This window comes from Siphateles boraxobius, unplaced genomic scaffold (genome assembly GCF_051911475.1).
Source record: "Siphateles boraxobius isolate OS27281-9 unplaced genomic scaffold, OSU_SipBor_1 13, whole genome shotgun sequence".
NCBI lineage: Eukaryota > Metazoa > Chordata > Actinopteri > Cypriniformes > Leuciscidae > Siphateles > Siphateles boraxobius.
This window is the reverse complement of record NW_027508733.1, coordinates 14,858,530-14,880,965: the sequence shown is the minus strand read 5'-3', so window position 1 is coordinate 14,880,965 and position 22,436 is coordinate 14,858,530. Positions and strand designations below refer to the sequence as shown.

Genomic DNA, 22,436 nt, shown 5'->3' with positions numbered 1-22,436 from the left:
GAAACAGAGGTATGTAGTTTATTTTATCTAGGATAAACAGACAGAAAAGGCAAAATATAGACAAATAGAGACAGAGAGAGAGAGGAAGTATATATCAGTTTATATTTTAACTTGTGGTGAGTAAACCATCCCAACACATAACATTTCCAAATGGTTCCCTTTTGGTTTTTTTGGGAACCAAAAATTCCATCAACGCTTCTTTGTTGCTGGATTTCCATGTGTGAGCTGAATACCTTTAATAAGTAAATAAAATGTATTTATATAGGCCTATGTTATAATAAGTTTTATATTAATAATAAATAATTTGTGCAACAGTGATTGCGTTAGTTTTCTTTCTTGAAATAATGTTAGCTAAACTATTAATGCTATATTATTATAAATTGTATATTGTTATATTTAAAATTATTAAATATAATACTTTGCCATTTTTTAAAATAAATATATATACATAAATATAAAGAATCAATCAAATTATTTGATTAACAGAATTGTAACAGAGTTCTTACAATTTCTTCTATAGGTGTTCTTTATGATTAATTATTATTATTTATAGATTTTTTTAATGTATTATTGGTTGCAACCACAACCTTATTCCTTGTCTCTGAAACCCCTAGGGGTTCATAATGAAATTGCAGGTTTTTTGGGATTGTTATAGTAACTCTAGTCACATGACCGTATGTTTTATATACATTTAAACGTATATTTACAAGAATAGAGGTTGATATTAATATCTATCAAAATATTACTTTACTCTGGTATCAAATAAGCTACAAAAACGAATAAATGTATTGTTCTTTATATGTATTAAAGATTAGCCCATTACTTCATATGTCAGTGGGTACATCGTAGAGTAAATAGGGGAATCTCATTGAATTCACATAGAGTCATAGTATTGATATTCATGTTTGAGTTCTGCTGACGATGTAATGCATAGTTTTAGCAGTAGCAGCCTCATGCGATAGGGGGCGATAAAGCTCTCTCTGTGTGCGAGCGCCGCGGCCTTTGAGAAAAACAAGTAGGAGGAGCTTTGTTTCGGTTAAACCACAACAAATATGGAGGTGCTAAATGACAGCTAGGCTTGCATTTTTCATCGCGCCGCGCTCAAACTGAAGATGGACGCGCCGCATCTGTCAGAGCAGAGCCCGCAGAAACGCGTCCGCATCGTGGGATCCGAGCTGGTGGAGAATTACACGGTCCGTATGAAGGGTTTTATTTGGGTCGGCTGTTCAGTGCATATTCATGATTATGATGACGATTTGCGAATAAAATAAGTGAAAATGATTGATATTGTTAGTTTTGTTGGATATAAGTATATTTAGTTAAGATTAAAATTAGATTTGTGTGACGTATAAAATACAACAGGCGTTTAAGAAAACAATGTGTGTTGCATAAGAGCGGATGTTTTTTAAACATTTGATGATTTGCATAAGAGGCCATTATGCTTATAGGAAAAATGTATCAATGGTTAGAGAAATCCTGTGTTTAATTGTTAATAGACAATAAAAATAGCGGTCCACACAGTGTCAAAGGCCACTTTAAGGATTTGCATGCTCATTTGCATAAAACACAATATGAGTTATATATGAATCTTTGACAAACTGGAGAGGCGTTGGTTGGTTTGCAGTGTTTAAAACACATTAATGAGCAGTATTAATTAACAATTTAATTTTATGTAAAACAAATACAAATGTATTTTCTCAACCCCCTCAGGTTTACATTATAGAGGTGAAGGTTGGAGATCACAGTTGGACTGTCAAACATCGTTACAGCGACTTTCACGATTTGCACGAAAAAGTGAGTTACGCAGTCAAGTTCCTAAAACCATAGATCAGACCTCAGATATCGACATTGAGTTCATAGTTCACAGGGAGTGACTGATAAAACTGATTAAATGTTGTTGACTTCAGCTCACTGTGGAGAAGAAGATCGATAAACATCTACTGCCGCCCAAAAAGATCATCGGCAAAAACTCCAAAAGCCTCGTTGAGAAGCGACAAAAGGAGCTGGAAGTTTATCTGCAAACCCTCCTCAGCAGATTCCCTGCGGCAACTCCCAAAGTCTTGTCTAACTTCTTGCATTTTCACTTCTATGTAAGTTTTTATGTGCTTTGTCTTAAGAAGCGAGAGATTGCGTTAATGTCATTATAAGATTGTAAACAGAAGATTCCTGTGCTTCATATCTGTCACATGCCGGTTAAATATTAACTGGAGTTTGTGTGTAATCCATCCAAAACAATTGGATGCAACCCTTGATCTGTTGCCTTCACATCCAGTAAAGATGAATCTCTGCATTCTCTCGTCTCAGCCGTATAAATGGTTCTCAGAACAGCAGGGCCTGTGATCTGGCCGTAAGCGATGTTTTCCCGCTGACAGTAGTAGTATTGATATTGATCTCTGAACGGCTTTTGTCTGGAAGAGGCATATGACCGGACTGAGTTGTTTTGGAGAGGAGAAATGCATTTGTTCTCGATTGGCACTTTTGTTGGATTTGTGCCTGAGTTATCTTAGCATCGTTCTATGGAAGCTTGTTTTCTTTAATGGAATGAAAAAAATAAAAAAGTTGAAATCTCACAATTCTGAGACAAAAAGCCATAATTGCAGCATAAACCGGCAGTTCTGAAAAAGTTAGAATTGCACCATATAAACTCACAATATTTGGTGAGTATATTAGAGTATATTATATTATCTCACAATTCTGACTTTTTTCAGAGTTGCCAGTTTAGATCCTGCAAATTATTAAATTTTTAATTTTTTTGATTCTGTGGCGTAAACAAGCTTCCATACTGTTGTGTTCAGATAATATTATAATGTTATTAATATTTCAAAATAGGTTTTTTATTTTTTTTTTTTTTTTTTTTTAAGTTGAAGTTTTAGTAATCTTCTGGTGTTTTGTCTGTTTTATTAGCCTTTTATATAATTTTTATTTCAGTTTTATATTGTTGTTTTAGTATATCGATTTTGAATATCAAACTAAATGAAAATTAACAATGTTGCCTTGGCAAATACCTGAAATAAAGTAGTTTTAAGGTTTTTTAAATTTTAATTTCAGATAATGTTCATTATATTTAATGTAACAAAAATTATTATTATTTATTTAGTTAACTATAATAACCCTTATTTGTGCACATAAAAGTGTTTCAATGCATTTTCTCAGAATATTTAGAAGACAAAAAAACAAGCTGTAAGGAGGCAATTGAAGTGGTTTCTGAATTCCTCCGGCGAAATTTTTCAGGAAATGAGTTGGAGAAGCACATGCCGGTCATAAAAGCTCAATGACGTGACATTAGATTTTCAATGTTGACAAAAACATCCTTATTTTCAGGAAATCAATGGAATCGCTGCTGCCCTGGCTGAAGAGCTCTTTCATAACGGTCTGTTACTTTATATCAATAGCCAGTTATTACATGCTTGAAATGTACAGAATTAAATGTATTGACTGATAAGCGATATAATTGGCTGTATTTAAAATCTGTAATATTATAATAAAGCTCCAAATGAGGCTTTTGCATTCGACATCTATAGTCTTGCAACCTGGTTTAGAAAAATAATGCTTTTTAATTGGAAAAAATACAACCTTATTATCATATTAAACATTTTCTACTGCTGATGATGAAATGCAAAAAAAGAGACTATATTAGCGCATAGTAGCTGATAAATTACTAAATGCATGTTCAACAAATCCATTTTTAAATATTTATTTACACATAATATGATCAGTTTTATCATCATGTATGCACTCCAGTATTCTCTATTAAATGTGGTTGTGTCTCTTCTCCCAGGTGAGCAGTTGTTGGCGGCAGGCGAGGTGTTTTTTCTCAGACCCCTCCAGTTGTACGCCGTCACACAGCAGCTGAAACTCGCCAAGCCCACCTGTGCCAACGGAGATGCCAAGGCCGACCTCGGGCACATCCTGGACTTCACCTGCCGCCTCAAGTACCTCAAGGTCGGAGTTTGTCACTTTACTGAAAGTATGACACGTTGGTACCCGATATGTCAGTATCGATTCGCTGATGTTAGTAATTTTTTTGAATCTGTAAATTCATAAATAATTATGTAAATTAATTTATAATATACATTTTATATACAGTATACACACATTTATTATTATTATTGATTAAATTGTATACATGCATACATACATATATATATATATATATATATATATATATATATATGTATGCATGTATACAATTTAATCAATAATGGTTAATAATAATATTTTAAATATAATATAAATTATTTAAAATAAAACAATATAAATAATAATATATAACTTTCTGACTTGCTTGAACTGTTGAACCACTGCAGTTTGGGTTATTTTATCACTTTCAATTAGGAGAAGTGAGGAAAATAGCTTTTTTTATTATACAGAAAAATTGTAATTTACAGTGTTTCTGAAATAACAGGAATGGCGTATTAATTTGAGGCCTTCGTGTTCCTGTGTGTGCTGCTGAATCTTTACTAACAGCATGTCCTAATCATGCATGACCATAGACTGTAAAACAGATGGATGGCCCATCTCTGCTTCCCTCCACTCTAGAAAAATGAAGCCAAAATATCCCAGAAATGGTCATTGCCGATTATGTCATTCAGAGCCCTGCGGTATTAAGGTCCTGCCCACACCACATTTTTATAGCATCAAATAACTAACTAAAACCAAACCAGAGCCCGTCTAACGGAGAGCCTTGGCACTTCCTAGTAGCCCCATTGTATATCATCTTGGTTGCAGTTCCATAAGAATTCCACTGGAGGTGATCGCGGGCGAGTGCAGAATGAATGGGAGTCTATGGAGCTAGACGGCTAAATGTATCCCTTTCTCCTGCTTGTCGTTGAGTCAACGTAGATTTTATTTTTGATTCCGCAAGTTCAATATACATTATAGTCCAAAAGTCAAATGAACGAGTACTTATGTCCTTTCGATTTCTTACAGGTTAGGTCGTTGTTGGCCGGAACACACTAGCATTCTGCTATTATGTGACGTCATGATATTTTTGAATGGATTTTTAGAACAGATAAGCGAACATAAAAATGCAATTTTCAGCTGAGTGTATTACCTTAGCCCCCCCTTTTGAATGCAACTTTCAAATTACTTGACAAAAAATTACATCCTGAGAAAAGTGGATTTTTTGGGGTGAAACCCCATAGACTCCCATTCATTCTGCACTCACCTGCGAGCGCCCCCCCCATGGACAGAGACGTGTTACTGCAGCCAGTCCAGAAACCGGAAGTAACCAGACAGTGCCAATTCTCTTCTATTAGACATTCTCTGACCAAACTTGTTAGAAAAACAAACTTGAACATTTGCTAGTGTAATAAGAACTACCTAAAAAGACACGAAACATCTTTGGCAAAAAATTATTTGAAGTGTAATCGGATTTTTTAGTGTGGCTCGTGTCCCATTTGAACATATGGAGAGGAAAATGAATAGGTTTATGATCTATACTGCAGCCAGCCACCAGGGGGGGATCAAAAGGATTTGGCTTCACTTTTCAGGAGGTGTGCGCGGCACACTTGGGCATGTCATTTTGAGCAAAGTAAAGTTAAAGAAACGTATAACTGTATAAATGTATCAAATAACCTTATTTTTTTTTTGCACATTACAAGAATAACTAAAAGCTATACATAAAATCTCCAAATGCAGGTTCCTGGAATGAAAAAAGTGGTGGGGACGAGTAACATCGAGGAGCAGAGCCTTCCGTTTGACCTGTCTATCTTTAAAGCGCTGCTCCAGATCGAGGTGAAGACACTCACGTTTGAGTTCGTTTTGTGTTAAATCGAGAGTCTGTAAAGGATGTTCGATGTTTCTAAAACAATTTTTTTTAAATATTTTATTTTCAGATCAGTGATTGCGATGCTGGACAGATAAAAGGTCTGCCTTCCCTCAAGCCCACGCTGGCCACGCTCAGCATACACCTCTCAGCCGGCAGTATGACGGTACTTTAGATGCTTCTGTTGTTGTGTTAGATTATAACTTAGGTTTTTGAATCTCAAAATGCAGTAGAGCTTCTCTAGTAACAATACGAATACAGAGTTATTTTAAAAATGACCTGGCTCTTCCAAGCCTTATACTGGGAGTCAATGGATATATTTTTTTTAATTGTTAATTGCGCTTTAAGTCCATCAAAGTGCATCCATCCATGATAAAAGTGCTCGAAACGACTCTGCGGGGGTTAATAAAGGTCTTCTGAAGTGAAGCGATGCGTTCATGTAAGAAAAATATCCATATTTAAAACTTTTTCGACTAAAATATCTAGCTTCCGGCAGACGTCCGTACGCATCGATTTACGGCGTAAGAGTTACACTTGATGTATGACGTAGGAGTAGCGTAAGCTTTGACGCCTCTCCCGGTTCAAACAGGACTGGTCAACCGTGTTCGTCATTATGTTGTGCGTCAAGTTCAAGGGTTACTCTTTTGCCGTAAGTCGACGCGTACGGCCGTCTGCTGGAAGCTAGTTATTTTAGTCGATGAAGTTTTAAATATAGATTTTTTTTCTTACACGAATACATCGCTTCACTTCAGAAGACCTTTATTAACCCCCAGAGCTGTTTCGAGCACTTTTATCACGGTTGGATGCACTTTAATGGACTTAAAGCACAATTAACAATTAAAAAAATATATCCATTGTTTCCCAGTATAAGGCTTGGAAGAGCCAGGACATTTTTTAATATAACTCTGATTGTATTCATCTGAAAGAAGAATGTCACATACACATAGGATGGGTTCAGGATGAGTAAATCATGGACTAATTTTTGGGTGAACTCAAGTGAAAGTAAACTGTCGGGTGTAAACTGGATGTGTATCAGTATAATGGATCCGTGCGTTTGGTCTTAAAGTGACAGCAGCCTAATATACCTGCTGCTCTGTGTCATTAATGTCAATCAAACAAAAGACAGAAAAAACTTAGGCTCTAGCTTTAATAAGAATAAATTTATATTTAATTCATACAGTAAAGATTTTTTTAACATTTTGTTTCATACATTTATGTACTAATTCTAACTACATGTTAAATAAACCTATTGTACCTGAAAAACTTAATTTGTTTAATAAAAAATTTTTTATATTGTATTTGTCCTATAGTTTGTTATTTGCTTCTTTTTTTCTTATTTTTAATAACAGAAATAAGATAAAATTTCGTGATACATATTGTTATCATCAAATAAAATGTCTCATGAAAAAAAGAATTTGGTCATATCGCCCACCCCTACGTTAAAAGGTTGCAACGTTTTTAGTTTTTGCCTTAATTGTTTTGCTTTTATAAAAGACTAAAACATGTCTTAAAACAAAAAAGCTTCTCAACCTTTTCACTGCCACTGAAAGTTGTGCGAATGACAATGTACACTCCTCCTTCGACAGGAAATCTTAGTTCCTGAAGCATCTGAATTTGCGCAATGGGAACCTGAGGGTGTGGATACGGACTGTCCTGTGACGGCGATCATTCCCACGTGGAAGATGCTCACCACTCTGGACATGAGCCGAAACTTCATACGCTGCATCGATGACTCTGTGGTGAGTTGGCTTACCTTATATGAAATAAATACCAGTTGTTTCCTTGTTGATTATAAAAGTTCTGCTTTTCCTGGTCTTTTTTGTTGTTGTAGAAACTGATTCCTGAGGTGGAATTTCTTGACCTCAGCCATAATGAGTTGTCTCTTGTGGAAAACCTCCAGGTGTGTTTTCTCAAAATAATGTCTTAATTTGCAAAGATTGTGTGGTTTAAATAAGCTAATGTATTTATTTCTACCTTTTTCAATGCAGCATTTGTACAACCTGGTTCACCTGGATCTGTCCTTCAACAAACTCACCGTCCTGGAGTGCGTTCACACTAAACTCGGGAATGTCAAGACTTTGAATCTGGCTGGGAATCAGCTGGAGACTCTCTCCGGTCTCAGTAAACTTTACTCCTTGGTTAACTTGGACTTAAGCAAGAACAAATTAGCACAGGTAGTTTATTATTCGCACAGACTGTCGCAAAATGTTATTTTGTTGACGTAATTATTTGCTCGATATAATTCTCTCTTTCTTCTGTTTTGCGTAGCTGGATGAAATTAAACACATCAGCACTCTTCCCTGTCTGGAGAAACTGACTCTGGCTAAAAACCCCATGTGCATCATCCCAGATTACAGGACTAAAGTTCTGGCCCAGTTCTGCGACAGGGCCTCTGAGGTATGGAGCTTCTCATCAGTTCGCAGCATTGTTACGCTTTGAAGGAAGAATGTCATATTACATAAATGAGGTGGTTTTCAGGACATTTTTAAAGGATCGAGAAATGTAATTCACGTTTGTCATGCAGGTGTGTTTGGACGGTACGACCACCACAGAGAAAGAGCTTGACACCGTTGAGGTGCTGAAAGCCATTCAGAAAGCCAAAGTGGCCAAAGACCGAATGGCAAGCAATGAAAAAAAGGTATTTTATACTTGTTTTGATTGCAGATTATTATTTTTTTATTTACTATTAATGTTAATTATTATTTGACTGTTTTGCTTTTGTTTCATAGGAAAAGTACTATTTCATGATCATAATAATAATAATAATTATTATAACATTTATTTTTATTTAACATTATTATTATTATTATTATTATATATTTATTATTAGACTGTTTTGCTTTATTAATTGTTGTATACATTATTATTTAACATTAATATTATTTTGACATTTATTATTAGACTGTTTTGCTTTATTAATTGTTGTATACATTATTATTTAACATTAATATTATTTTGACATTTATTATTAGACTGTTTTGCCTTTGTTTAATAGGAAAATAAATTTAAATACTATTCATGATGATAATAACAATTATTTATTATTAAATGTATTATATTATATTATTATTTAATATTATTTTAACATTTATTAGACTGTTTTGATTTTGTTTAGTAGTAATATTCCTTTTAGTACTTTTTTCATTATAATAATTATAATTATAACATAAATAATAATGTTATTGTTATTATCCTCATTATAATTATAAAATTATTATTACTATTAGCCTTTATTATTAATAGATTGTTTTGATGTTCAGTAGGAACATTTTAAAAAAACATTGCAAGATGGTTAAAAAGGGAAATTAAAAGCTTTCCTAAATAAAACGGTTATGTAATAGGCTGTTATGCAAACCACTGTTTCATCTGTCAGATTAAGGGTTTTCTGATGTAATTATTGTTTAAGGCGTGTGCTTGATGGCTTTCTGAGTGTGAGTATGACGCATTATTATTCTCAAAAAAATATTTTTAGGAGTGAATCGGGCTAAACCTTGATATCCAGTCATGAGAATTCAAGAAAAAGATGATTCAGTGTCTGGCTTTATATGATCGCTTTGATGTATTTTTGTGTCAGCATCTATTGCATAACACAAATTATCCAGTGAAGAGATAGACACGAGTTGTGGCGCCTCCGCCTGGCCAGACTCTGATAGTGACTGGATATCATCTCCACTAGACTTGACTGCGCTCCTGCTATATTATAAAGACATGAAATAAATGTGGTTATTGTCAATGCATACAATTGCGTATGCTATTGTAATATGTTGCGCTTACGTCTCGGAATTACCGTAATTTTAATGACATTAAAATTACATTAGAGCTGTTCAGTGTTTGTAAAGAATTGGCAGTTCTGTCTCTCAGGATTTATTTTGTTTAAAATAATTTAATTATAGTTTAAACAATTTAAATATAATTTTAAATAATTGTAATAATTTAAATATTGTTTTAAACAATTTAAATATTAAATTAGTTTTCTTTAAATTTAAGAACTTAGAAAGTACATCAGGGAAATTTGTCTATTATAAAATAGCATGTAAAATGTGTACCCTCTGACTATCTTTTTCTGTTGAACAGCTGCACTTTTGGTTTTATGTCGTCACAAAAAATCAAGAGCTTTTATAAAATTAAACTGAAAAAAAATCAAATTACGGTATTTCCGAAATAACATGAACTCAGTATTATTCTGAGGCCTTCGTGTTTCTGTGTGCTGAATCTTTCATGCTAACAAAGTGTCCTAACCAGGCATGACGTTTTGAGCAAAGTTTTTGTTCACATTGAAAGCGAAATGTCAGATCACATTCGATCCGAAGATATTTGGTGTTTGATATGGAGCAGGATTTGGACCAGGGAGATTTCTGTGTGGGTGGAGCTGCTCAAAAACTCAGATTAACATGAATGCGATATATCACTTGTCGTTCTGGTTTGGACATGTTGTAAAACGTTAAGACGTTTATGATTCCTCGCACCCTTTACATTGACCTCCATTGGTCGTGGTTGTGCTTTTCGCTAAAGAGAAGCCTGATGTTATTGTTGTCAGGTGAGTGACGTCCCGGGGCAGGCCGCCGGCGGGCCGCAGTCCTCCTCGTCCTCTCTCGTCGCGCCACCCTCCTCTTCCTCCCCCTCTCTGTCCCGTTCCACCTGCTCCAGTCAAGGTAATCATGTATGTATCGCGCTGCTGGGACGAGGGGGGGAAACACAAACATAGAGTTAAAAGTGAAGTGTGTCATCTCAAACTGGTTTCTCAAACACTCCCCTCTGTCATTGGTCAGATTAACAAGTAATCCCGTCCCGGCCCAGCCCACTTGTTTTGACTGCATATAAAGATGTGATAGGAGATAGTATTGACTTTAAAAAATTACACACTTCACCTTTAAAACTAAAAAACGTCCCTCTGATTGCATGACATAATGTAAAACTGACGTTGAACATCATGAGACATTATTGCTCTGTTTTGGCATCACAAATTTCCTACAACATAATTATACTTTTTAATATTTCTGCTGTTTGTTATCAATCTCCATTTACATGGTTTCTTCATTACGTAATGATTGTAAATGATCAATCTGAAACTACTAAATTGTTATTTTCAACAAAAAGCCAGTTTTCTGTTCAGTTACTCCTGCATACTGACTTGCATACAGCTCTCCTGGTCATAATTATGTTTTGGAGATTTGGTGTGCCAATTTCTGCACTGCAGAAAAAATAAATCAAATTTCATCAGCATTCCTCACAGATTTTCTCACAACTTGGCTTTAAATCATAAAATCGGCATCCATTTTCTTTGCTTTGCGGTGTCAAACTAACCTAAACGTTGAATTTTTGTTGTGGTTAATTTGCAGTTGTTGCTCTAATACCGATTGGGCCTGATTGATAAAGCATATGATCTCCATATTTGTCTCTGGAGTGTTAGTTACTAAGCAACAGCCTTGGGTGCTTTTGATACTTTCCGTTTCTGCCGACGACTTCTAAATATTCAGTGTTGTGCACTCCTATAAAGTGTGATTTAAACATATATATATATATATATATATTAATGTACTAATATTGTAGTCTAGAATAAGTTTTCCTTTTTTGTGTGTGTATATATATATATATATATATATTAATGTACTAATATTGTAGTCTAGAATAAGTTTTCCTTTTTTGTGTGTGTGATTAAATTTTTTTACTTCATATTTTGGTATTTGGTATCTGACTCCAAATCATTAGATTTTTTTTCTTCAAGTTGTGGACAGCTGCTGTCAAATGTTGTATGTGAAGTCTCATGGCATCATCCTGACACTTGCATCATTACCATATCAACCAATGATGATACACCATATATTGACTGAACAAACAAATCACATTATCACTATCCATTTTCATCATCACCACATCGAATTTGTTTGCTGTGTGAATAAAACTTACGTGACTGAAGAATAACTTTTTTCTTTCCATCTCCCTCTCAGATATAACTACTTGTATAGAAAAAGCTTTTATTACCAAAGAGATATTTACTCCTGTGGATTCTGCACTTACCCAGAGATGCTATGATGTTTACAGCTCAGCCTGTGAGGTCATCCCGCAGGTGGGTTTGTGTTATAGCTCAATTAATTAATTGATATTGTGATGCCAGTAAAAACAAGTCCTTTTTTGCAGGTGAAAACTCAAGTTGATTCCAGTTTTTCTTCAGAGGTCACCTTTGAGAGCAGGTCAGTTCTTATAAACTTCTGTTTTGTTTCTGCTATGCCCGAAACATACTCTACGCAAACGCAAGCTAGATTTCAAGCTTAATTGCATCCTGAAATGTTTCAGATTTAAATTCATAATGCAATGCAAGTAGTTTTTGCATTCTCATTGTTGCCACAAGGGGCGTTATATCAAGAGCCTACAGTCTATTTTTTTCCTTTTGGAGCTGCATCCCAATTTAGAGGCTGCATCCTTCGAAGGCCACATTCGAGGGCTGATTGCATCACCACGGCGCGCCAAAGGCTGTCCCAATTCGAAGGCTCCTTCAAATGCCACCTCCAAATGTGGCCTTTGTTTCCCGTGAAATTAAGGATATATCAGATTGATCCCTCTCGGTCTTGCCTACCCCAGAATTCATTACGAGCCGGTGACAACAGGATTTCTTTTTTTAGAGAAATTGCCGAATTACACTTTTAAATGTGTGTATTGGGTTTCAACTCAAATATCTAATAACACAAATTTAAAAGTAAAAAACATTTAAAGCAGGTCAAATGTTGACTTCTCTTACTAAGATACGATTATGTGTAGTTTATACTCTATTATAAACAGAAATGGACCATGGTAATAATATTTAGACAGTTTTTGAGCCCTGTTTTGTTTTCAGACAGTTTAATATAACTTTGAAAAAAGTCTAGTACAAACGTTAGTCACTCCTCAATGACAGCTGTCAGGGTTGCTAGACGCCAACAACAGTCCTCCATGGCTAGACAGTCCCATTTAACAAAGCTCAGTCCATGCTTCGTGGCTTTTGAAGTCTGAGTCCTTCGAAGCATACAGCCTTTGAATTGAGACAAAGCTTGGGTCACCTTATGACATTGCAGATCAAAAGTTTGAAGATAATTTGAACATAACTTTATCCCTTGATAGACTTCTAAGGTCTGTTACATGATAATATGTTATGTACAACAAAGACTGGTATGGAGTGGTGGCAATGCTTTTACCAAACTTTTGTGTTTTGTTTGTGCTCTTGCTTAAAGTGTGTTTCTGGGCTTATTACTTAGTGTAGAAGTAAAAGTGTTACCTGATATATCTGCATATATGGAAGTCCCAAAGAGTAAAGTACAGATTGTTATGTGGTCCAGATTTTGCAGAGTTAGATGCGTTCCTGGGTCATATTTTGTTGATCCTGGAACAACATTCCTGTCAGAAGATTTTGTCCTAACCATATTCCTACCCCTAAACCTAAACCTACCCATAAGTTATCCCTAAAATCAGAGGGGAATGATAGGTGAAAAACATTGATGTAGAAGCACCTAACCCTGGTTGTAAGCCTAAATTTGACTTGAACTGTAAACTTGTCCCTCAAATCTGATTGGTTGATTGAAATGTTTTTCCAGGATCTGCTTTGAAATTCTTAAAGGGATAGTTCACCCAAAAATGAAAATTCTGTCAGTAATTACTCACCCTCATGTTGTTCCAACCCCGTAAGACCTTCGTTCATCTTCGGAACACAAATTTACATACTTTTGATTAAATCTAAGAGCTGGATCACTCCTCCATAGGCTTCTTAAGGGATTGACACTGGCCAGCCCCGAAAAGTTATTAAAGACATCGTTAAAATACTCCAAGTGACTACAGTGGCTCAATCTTAAGTTTATCAAGCGATGAGAATACTTTTTGTGCGCAAAAACAAACAAAAATAATGACTTTATTTTGACTATTCATTTCCTTCTCTGTGGGCCTCGAGTCAGTTCACTAGTGTTATAGCGTAAGTGTTTCTTTGTTATACGTCACATGCATCACACACATGACCAGCTTCAGCCAATAGTGAGCCTGCATGTGACGTACAACACAGAAACACTATGCTGTCACACTACGTCAACGGACTGGAGGCCCACAGAGAAGGAAATAAATAGTTGAAATAAAGTCGTTATTTTTATTTGTTTTTGCGCACAAAAAGTATTCTCATTGCTTGATAAACTTAAGATTGAGCCACTGGAGTCACTTGGACTATTTTAACAATGTCTTTAATAACTTTTCGGGGCTGGCAAGTTTCAATCCCTTAAGAAGCCTATGGAGGAGAGATCCAGCTCTCAGATTTCATCAAAAATATCTTAATTCGAGTTCCGAAGATGAACAAAGGTTTTACGGGGTTGGAACAACATGAGGGAATACTGACAGAATTTTCATTTTTGGGTGAACTATCCCTTTAAAGGTTGAGTGGTTATGGTTGTACATTGAAGATTTCAAAACCAAACTAAAACAAGTTGTTTAATTTCTCTTTAGCCCCTGTTGTTGTGAAGAGGAGTGGAAACCTTGGACCCCAAGTCTTTTGAATCTCTTTGTGCCTCCTACTTTACTGTCCTACACTACCACCAACCAAGAGTTAACCAACCAACTTTCTGCTCACATCAGCCAGGCTAATAGAATAGAATCAACCCCGATACCTTGCAAAACCACTTCTCTGGAGGGCACGGACCAAGGCAGCCCTCACTCTGGGGATGGGTACTTTGAGATGACTCTAGATGATACCAACAAGATCATGGGTTGTTCCTCCTCATCTACTGTTCAGGAAAAGGGATCAGATGAGGTGAAAAGAGAATCTGCAGATGATCATGTAAAAATGGTGGCTTGGTCCCTTTGCATCAGTGTTGGAGAAGGTTTGAGTCGGTGCCCATGTTGTTTGGTAGCAACGGACAGCTCGCTTATGGTTTTCCACACGCGGTCAGAAGAACCTGCGAGTAACTTGGAGGAACTAGCAGAGAACCTTGAGATAGACTTGGTTGTGCCATACACCACCATTGAGACATTTCAGTTTGATATTCCAGAGGTTTGTGCCTCTTTGAAGGTGAAGTCAAGCAATACGAGATGGTTCTTTTTCTCAGATGCCCAAAGTCTGAAGGAGATGCATTCTTGCGTTAGTCCTCATGTGGACCAAACTAAAGAGCAAATTTTGAACTCCTCTAACTCTCAGGTGTTCATCCGACAGTTTCTTAACTCTTGGGACTTTGAGGAAAGCAATGACAGCGTAAAAGGTGGACACTTGATCCATTTCCTTAATCTAGACCCATCTACCTCGGACAAAAATGTCACAAACAACCCACAATTTCCAAAGAACTCAGTACCCTCAAAAATTTTATCCCAAATCAGCCTGTTTGAAAGTGATCAGGACCAAACCTCCAATCCCATGATCCTCTTCCTTACTTCTCGGCACCTCTGCATTCTCAAGGTAGACTTTGTCGCTCTGTCATCCCGGGACTCTTCGGAAGCGAGTGTGATGCGGAGCTGCTCCAAAGTAACCCGTATCCCGCTCTCGTTCACGCTACTTGACCCAAAGCAGAGCTGTTGTTCGTGTAGGGCCGTCTCAAACTCTCGCCATTTCTATAATAACCATGTTGTAGAACTGATGGCGGGTCACGAGCGTCTGACTATTGTTTTCGCCCTTCCACAAGACAAGTTCACCTTCCTGAGAGAGTTCATGCGGCTTCGATCCAATCTGCGAGAAATTAAGACCATCGCCCTGCAGCGCACCAAGAAAGGACACTTGAGAGTGCACAGTTATCCTGCTCCGGCTACAACCACCAAAAGAATACCTACCAGCAGGTAAAGGAGCTCATTTGTTACTAGTATTTCTAAAGCTATGTTAGCATGGATGTCATTTTAGCCCCAGACCTAAGCTGTAGCCTGGGATGTAACTGAAAGGTTGTAGGCTCAAGCTTTGCAAAGGTTTTCAACATTTGTGTCTTTTGGCAAGACACTTTCAGCAAGAATATTCCTAGGGTTGGGAATCAATAATCGATTCCAATTCTGGAATCAGTTACTAAAGATCAGGAATCAGATACTTGCTATAAAATTAAAAATGCGATGCTTTTGTGCATCGATTCCTTGTGTATCGAAACCATTCAAGCGCAAGAAGACTTGTGCACTGTTTTCTGTGTTGCGCACACATCCAAAACGGGCACAAAAAACCCCACCTCTCGTACTAAATAGTGCGCGATACTGAACTGAATTCTCTTCCACATCTTTTTAAAAATCTTTCACTGTTTATTTAAATCATATTTTCAGTCTTTCTTCAGTTGTATTTATTTGTGCGATTGGTCATTTGTTTATTTGTGTATTATATCCATAGCTGTTAGCATAAGAATTATGTCGGTAACTTAAAAATAAGTTTCTAGAAAAGAAAGGACAATAACTAACCTTATACCTATCTCTAAATCCTAATCCTAACTTTACAAGCGAAATGGGTTGGGAAATATAATTATTCATAATGTTTTGAAATCATAGCCATAGCGATTAGCATGAGGTTAATGTGATAAACTTGTTTTCTAACCTTATATGTGCAACTTTCAATTTATGTCCATGACCAAGCCTAAATTGGATGCCAGAAATGCAAGTAACATATTTTTTACACAAAGAATTATGTTACTCTAAACCAGATGTTCTTTGGACTAGAAAAGTAATCCCAGCTCAATCATATCCCTAATCCTAATTTTACAGATGAAGTGCCAAACCTTTGAAATGCTTTTTAATGGATATCAGTAATGCAAAAGAGATGATAAAACACATCTACTAAATGACTACTCACTTTTCCTAAGGCAGCATTTGTTAATTAGTAAAACTTTAATGGTTCGTCTTAGCTGTTTTCACAGTAGATATACTGCACTGTTTTTTTTTCACAGCGTCCCTCAGGAAGTTCCAAGACCCCATCTGACGTTGTCTCTGCTGTATCCATCCAAATCTCTCATTCAGCAGCTGATGGAGGACAACCTATGTCCCTCGCACCTCTCACTCTCCTCTTCATTACTTCTCATCTCATCTCTCAAGGGAGACCAGCTTGTTCACTTTTTCCACGACAATATTGCTGAGGCAAGTCGTTCGCTCACACATTCAGATCTAATATGAGGAAATTTCCTGGATGGTTATGTCGTAGAATCTTCCCAATGGAGGTTTCCTTCACAATCCCTTGGGTTTTAGTGTTGTCCTCACACTGTATATTCCTCATTTTGTACTCCCTTTCAACCACTCTTTTCCTGTGTGTGCTCTTGGCTCCCTGAATTTGTTTATTTACTTTGACTCTGTTACATTTGGCCAGCTGCCTTGTTTTCAAAAGGCGACTATCTGAACTATTTTCCACTCATTCTCAAATATCCTATGCAATCAGTTCACTGTTTTTACAGGATGTTCTAGACTGAATTTAAACCGTAAACAAACACACCTAACATTTGAACTTTGCGACATGATTAGCTACCCTCAGAACTGATTTATGCCCTACACTTAATTTGAAGTGTTTCTTAAAAATCTAATGAAAACTAGCGTGGTTCAAAGTATCATTCATGTTCGTTTGCACAAACTGAATGGAAGAAACAAAACCCAGACCATAAGTTTGAGCAATTGTTATGCTTGTCTAAGCAAACAGCACTAAATAAACTGCTGTATTATGACAAAGAGATGTTTTGCTGATGGCATGCAGGTGGAGAATGAGGAGCTGAAACACATCTTGTGGACATCAGTGCTCTTCTACAGATCTCCTGATGTGGAGACAACAGCCTGTGTTCTGCTGTCCACCAAAGCCATCTACTTCATCCTGGACGACACGGCGTCCTCGCTCACCAACCAATCAAGTGAGCAAAACCTTACTTTACATTTACAATGACAATTCTATTATAATCTGATCTTCAAATAGCCTATATTCAGTTCTATTGTTCATCTGATAAATTCTGTTTGATTATATTCTGTTCTTCTGATTTATTCAGTTCTATTGTTCTTTTCTATTGTTTTATTCTATTTAATTCAGTTTTTCTGTTGTGAAAATGCATTTCATTCTGATGTATTCTGTTCTTCAGATACATTCTATTCTGTGCTACTTTGTTCTTTTCATTCCAATCTTTTTTCATATAGTTGTTCTCTGATATATTGTTTTAATCTAATGATTTCTTTCTGTGCTATTCTGTTCCAATCTGTTGTATTCTGGTCTTCAGGGTATATTCTTGGCTATTTTATTCTATTCAGTTCTATTGTATTCTGTTCTTCAGGTATATTCTCTGCTATTATATTCTTTTCAGTTTTATTTTATTCTAAATAGTTATATTGTATTCTGTTCTTTAGATGTATTCTGCTATTATATTAATTTCTTTAGATGTATTCTGCTATTAAATTCATTTAGTTCTGTTGTATTCTGTTCTTCAGTAATGATGTACTATTTAATTTTATTCAGTTCTATTATATTCTGTTCTTCAGATATATTCTCTGCTATCTAATTCTATTAAATTCTAATGTATTCCGTTCTTTAGATATTCTGTGATTTTATTCTAATCAGTTAATCTTCAGATACATTCTGTGATTATTTTTTTTGTTGTTGTTTTTTTTAAAAATGTATTATATTGTATTATCTTTTCACATATGTATTCTATCTTTTGTAAGGATTCTGTTCTATTTTATTTTCACACCCTATTCTATTCAGTTCTTCACATATATTTTTGAATTCTGTTCTAGTAATCAGTCTAGAACATTAAAATTTATTTATTACAATGATCTTGCAGTGATGTGGACCTGGCAACCATCCGAGCACAAGGACACAGATTTCCTCATCTCGTTCTGCTTCACCCTCAAACTGAAGGACCTGCAGAGCGTCAACGTGGGCTTGTTTGATCAGTACTTCCGAGTCGTCGGTGAGTTTATTGGGACCAAGATCACTACTCGTACAATTTTCTGTCCAAATGCACGTGATTAGATTACATATTTATCAAGCCGACACCAATTGTAATGATCAGCTTAATCAAAAGGAGTACCAGTAAATATAAGTGCAGCTGTGTTTTCACAAGTCCATTTGGTTCATTTGTGCAACAAGGAACTGCTAATATAGCATTTCACATTGCTGTTTATCTCTAGGGTAAATGCCTTTGGCAAGCAGTTTTTTTATACGGCAGACAGGTGCAAGTGCCATTATGTGTGTGTTTTACAATTAAAAACGTGTGTACAACAGTTTTGCAAGAAACAATATTTATTTGAGAAATTTAGCACCTCCATTAACTGTGTGATTAAACTAAGAGTAAAAACAGTTAAAAGTGTAATCTTTCCTTTTTCAAAGGGCCCTCGGCTGATCACATAATATCCTGTCTGACCCGTGACGGTTACGGCACGCATCGCTTCCTGCAGCAGCTGATGATGGTTTTGTCCCTGCTAGAGAAAGTTCCCTCTCCTGAACCTTCTGAGCTGGATTTCTACTCGCAGTTTGGAAACAAAAGCACAGGTTTGACTGCTTGGATGTCTCGAATATATAGCGTAAAAATCCAATATATTGCTCATCCTTTTGACTGAATGTTTACCAATGATATTGTATTCCTCATTAAATCAGGTAAAATGGAGAACTACGAGCTGGTCCACTCCAGCAAGGTGAAGTTTGTATACCCAAATGAGGAAGAAATCGGAGACCTCACCTTTATCGTGGCGGAGAGAAAGAGCCCGCAGGCGCAGTCTCACTCCTTCAACATCCTTTTGTACGTACTGGTGTTCCAGGTCCATGTCATTCCAGGCCAAACCAGCCAGAACCAGACTGTCCTACAGCCCAAGACTCTTATACTCACCAGCACGGACGTCTTCCTCCTGGACGAAGACCACATCAGTTACCCGCTACCCGAATTCGCGAAAGAGCCGCCGCAAAGAGACAAGTACTGCCTCACGGATGCCCGGCGGATTCGTGACCTGGACCGCGTGCTAATGGGCTACCAGACTTACCCGCAAGCCCTCACGCTGGTTTTCGACGACATTCCCGGGCCAGATCTTTTGTGCCACCTTACCATGGACCATTTTGCGGACGCCGACGGGAAGGGCGACCGGACGCAGGGGGTCGGAGGAGCCGAGGGCGAGGTGCAGTGGTGTATTTATGTACCGGGGGCGGACAGCAGAGAGCGGTTGATATCGCTCCTGGCTCGCCAGTGGGAGGCGCTGTGTAGCCGAGAGCTGCCGGTGGAGCTAACGGGATAAAGCTCGGAAAATGCGCAGTTTTTGCCTACATATAGTATGAAGAACATTTGTTTTTACAAACCTTTTTTTTTTCTTACTGTTTTGACACAATGCATCCTGGGAAGCTGTATTGTAGAGTCCACACGAGTGTAATATTTATCATCTCAGGCTTCAAACTTTGCTTTGCTTTTTAGGCATATTTATCTGCTGCTGTGTACAATCGGCCATGCATCATAAAATATGAAATGTCTGTTATACAGTTATGTGCTACAGTGTTATTTTGATTTTTCAAGTAAATTTGTTGTTCCATGGCAACAAAATGATTTTCCGATAGATGGCTCATAATGAACGAAAAGATGTGTATATAGTCTTTCGTTTTTTACATAAATGAAGTTTTAAAGAGTTATTCCATTTTTAGAAAGTATTCCCGAGATGAATCCGCGGATTTATTTGTAAGCACGTTTACTGAGCTCTTTGAGCTTCATGAGATTGACCATAGGATTTCAGACTGATCATGCACTTTTAATTTTTTATTTTAAATAAATGTGAGTAAATGTAAATGGGTTTTCTTTTTAATTATTGTTTTTATTCTTGATTAAATATCCAAATATTTTATCTCATCCACAAAATGAAGTTCTAAAATGGACAACATGTCCCCAAAAAAGAGAAAAACCAGTTCAGTCTGGAAAAGTTTTTGGAAAGATGTATTCAGGCTGTGAAGAATTTATAAAAATAATAATGAATATAATATTTTTTTAATATAAAAATTTTATTTATGTATTTTATTATTGTGTATTTAATATATTATACATATATGTATAAATATATTTGCGTAGCACAATACTATTTAAAGTTATGTCAAACTTTAAAGTGATGAAACATGCATGAATGAGAAAATAAAGAGTGGGACGTGCTTGATGTTGAGTTATTATATTAGTTTTTAAGCGCAATAAGCTTTGAAAAAGAACTCAAAGCGGTTGGTGCTCGCGCTGACTGACGCACGGCATGCATGACGCGCGCACACAGAGAGCCTTCTCTGATCGTTAATTCAGTCCTCTTTCACGTCTTATTGCGCTTGAATGGTCAGATAGATGCACAATAATGTCAAAATGCCCGCTGTGTGGAGTATTCACGTTAACAGTCGGCTAGGTCTTAAATTAGCATGAACAGTTGGGAGAAAACCAATGCGTGTCAGTAAATTGGATCCGAGCATTCAGTCTTAAAGGGAAAGCAGCATAATAAACTGCTTTCTGTCTGTATAAACGGATAATCGCTTGCATCTTCGAACCTATTTCAGGGAGTGCGGTCTCGAGACACCAAGCACTGTTTTATGCGGATGGGCGACCGGAGCGTGTCAGAGTTTTTCTGTTAGAACGTTGTCGTGTTAGCGGCCCGTAAGTTAATAACTAATGATCTTCGCAATGGAAGTGAATCAATCAAGACTAACTTTAGCTGGACAATAACTATCCTAGTGCTGTGGTAAAGCCTAAACAATCTGTTACGGTAATTTTTATTATCACTGTAAAGCTGCTTTGAAACAATCCATACTGTTAAAAGTGCTTTATAAATGGTGACTTGACTCTGTCTCATTAATGTTAATCAAACAACAAAAGACAAAGAGAAAACCACTCACTGCTCTTGACTGAATCACTTGTATCTTTAATAAGAATAAGTTCATATTTGATTCATACAGTGAAGACTATGCACTTTTATTATACAATTTCCATTATACACTTGATTATTAAATTTCTGTAGTATTTCCTAATACGTATTACCTACTGAAGCTGAAAAACTTTTAATTTGTATCTTTGCTCTGTTGAATTTGTCCCACTGTTTGTAAGTTGCTTCTTTGTTCTTATTTTTTATTTTTAATAATAAAATAAAAATAGCTATATTGAGATATATATTGTTATAGTGAAATAACATTTTTCATACCATGAAATAAAAATTTTGTCAAATCCCCCACCCCCATATATAATTATGGTAGGAAAATTGGGCTTAATTGTTATAAAATAGTCACAATGAGATGAACTAAAACACTTAAGTTTAGGGTCCAATTATTACCAACTATTAGCAAGTTGCTTACGAGCATGCGTATTACTAGAATATTTGTTGTTTATTAGTACTTATAAAGCACATATTAATGCCTTGTTCTGCATGATCATATTCCAAATCCCTTAATCCTAGGCAATACATACATTTAACAACTACCTTACTAACTATTAATAAGCAGTGATTAGGAGTTTGAGGCAAAAGTCATAGTTAATAATTAGTTAATAGTGAATTGGTCCTAAAAATAAACTCTCTTTTTTTAAAGCCCAAATATATATATTTTTTTTACTTAAATTTTATTTTAGGGCTGAAATACCAAAACATTATTACTGAAGAGTACGTAACTTTGCATGTTTTTTTATTTTTATGTTTGTGTTTGTTTTTTGTTTTAGCTATATGCTCTATGAAGGAATATGCCACATTTTGTTCAGATATATTTAATGCTCTTTTTTTAATTGGTTTTATATTTAAGAAAAAAAGCAATTGA

The 22,436-nt window shown here is 36.1% G+C and overlaps 1 protein-coding gene across 3 annotated transcripts; it reads left to right on the top strand.

Annotated features, from left to right (window-relative positions):
* The first annotated feature begins 997 nt into the window (after positions 1-997).
* Positions 998-20,457, top strand: nisch (nischarin). 3 transcript variants are annotated; one of them, XM_077226036.1, is made up of 21 exons: positions 998-1,193; positions 1,711-1,794; positions 1,908-2,090; positions 3,322-3,370; positions 3,779-3,942; positions 5,641-5,736; positions 5,838-5,933; positions 7,354-7,506; positions 7,599-7,667; positions 7,756-7,941; positions 8,036-8,164; positions 8,292-8,405; positions 10,305-10,419; positions 11,716-11,834; positions 11,906-11,958; positions 14,222-15,538; positions 16,615-16,801; positions 17,406-17,556; positions 18,475-18,603; positions 19,023-19,184; positions 19,290-20,457. In XM_077226036.1, exons 1-21 carry the CDS (start codon positions 1,113-1,115, stop codon positions 19,916-19,918), a joined length of 4,266 nt encoding a protein of 1,421 aa, XP_077082151.1. In that variant the 5' UTR covers positions 998-1,112; the 3' UTR covers positions 19,919-20,457. The 3 variants fall into 3 exon arrangements, 1 of the variants encoding a protein (XP_077082151.1); XR_013203300.1 differs by having other exon boundaries at positions 1,011-1,193; positions 10,305-10,427; XR_013203301.1 differs by lacking the exon at positions 10,305-10,419 and having other exon boundaries at positions 1,011-1,193.
* Positions 20,458-22,436: the final 1,979 nt, after the last annotated feature.

Coding starts and splice junctions, on each gene's coding strand:
- nisch (XM_077226036.1), top strand. CDS start 1,113: ATGGACGCGCCGCATCTGTCAGAGCAGAGCCCGCAGAAACGCGTCCGC. Junction 5,737..5,837: donor AAGCGCTGCTCCAGATCGAG/GTGAAGACACTC, acceptor TTTTATTTTCAG/ATCAGTGATTGCGATGCTGG. Junction 5,934..7,353: donor TCTCAGCCGGCAGTATGACG/GTACTTTAGATG, acceptor CTCCTTCGACAG/GAAATCTTAGTTCCTGAAGC.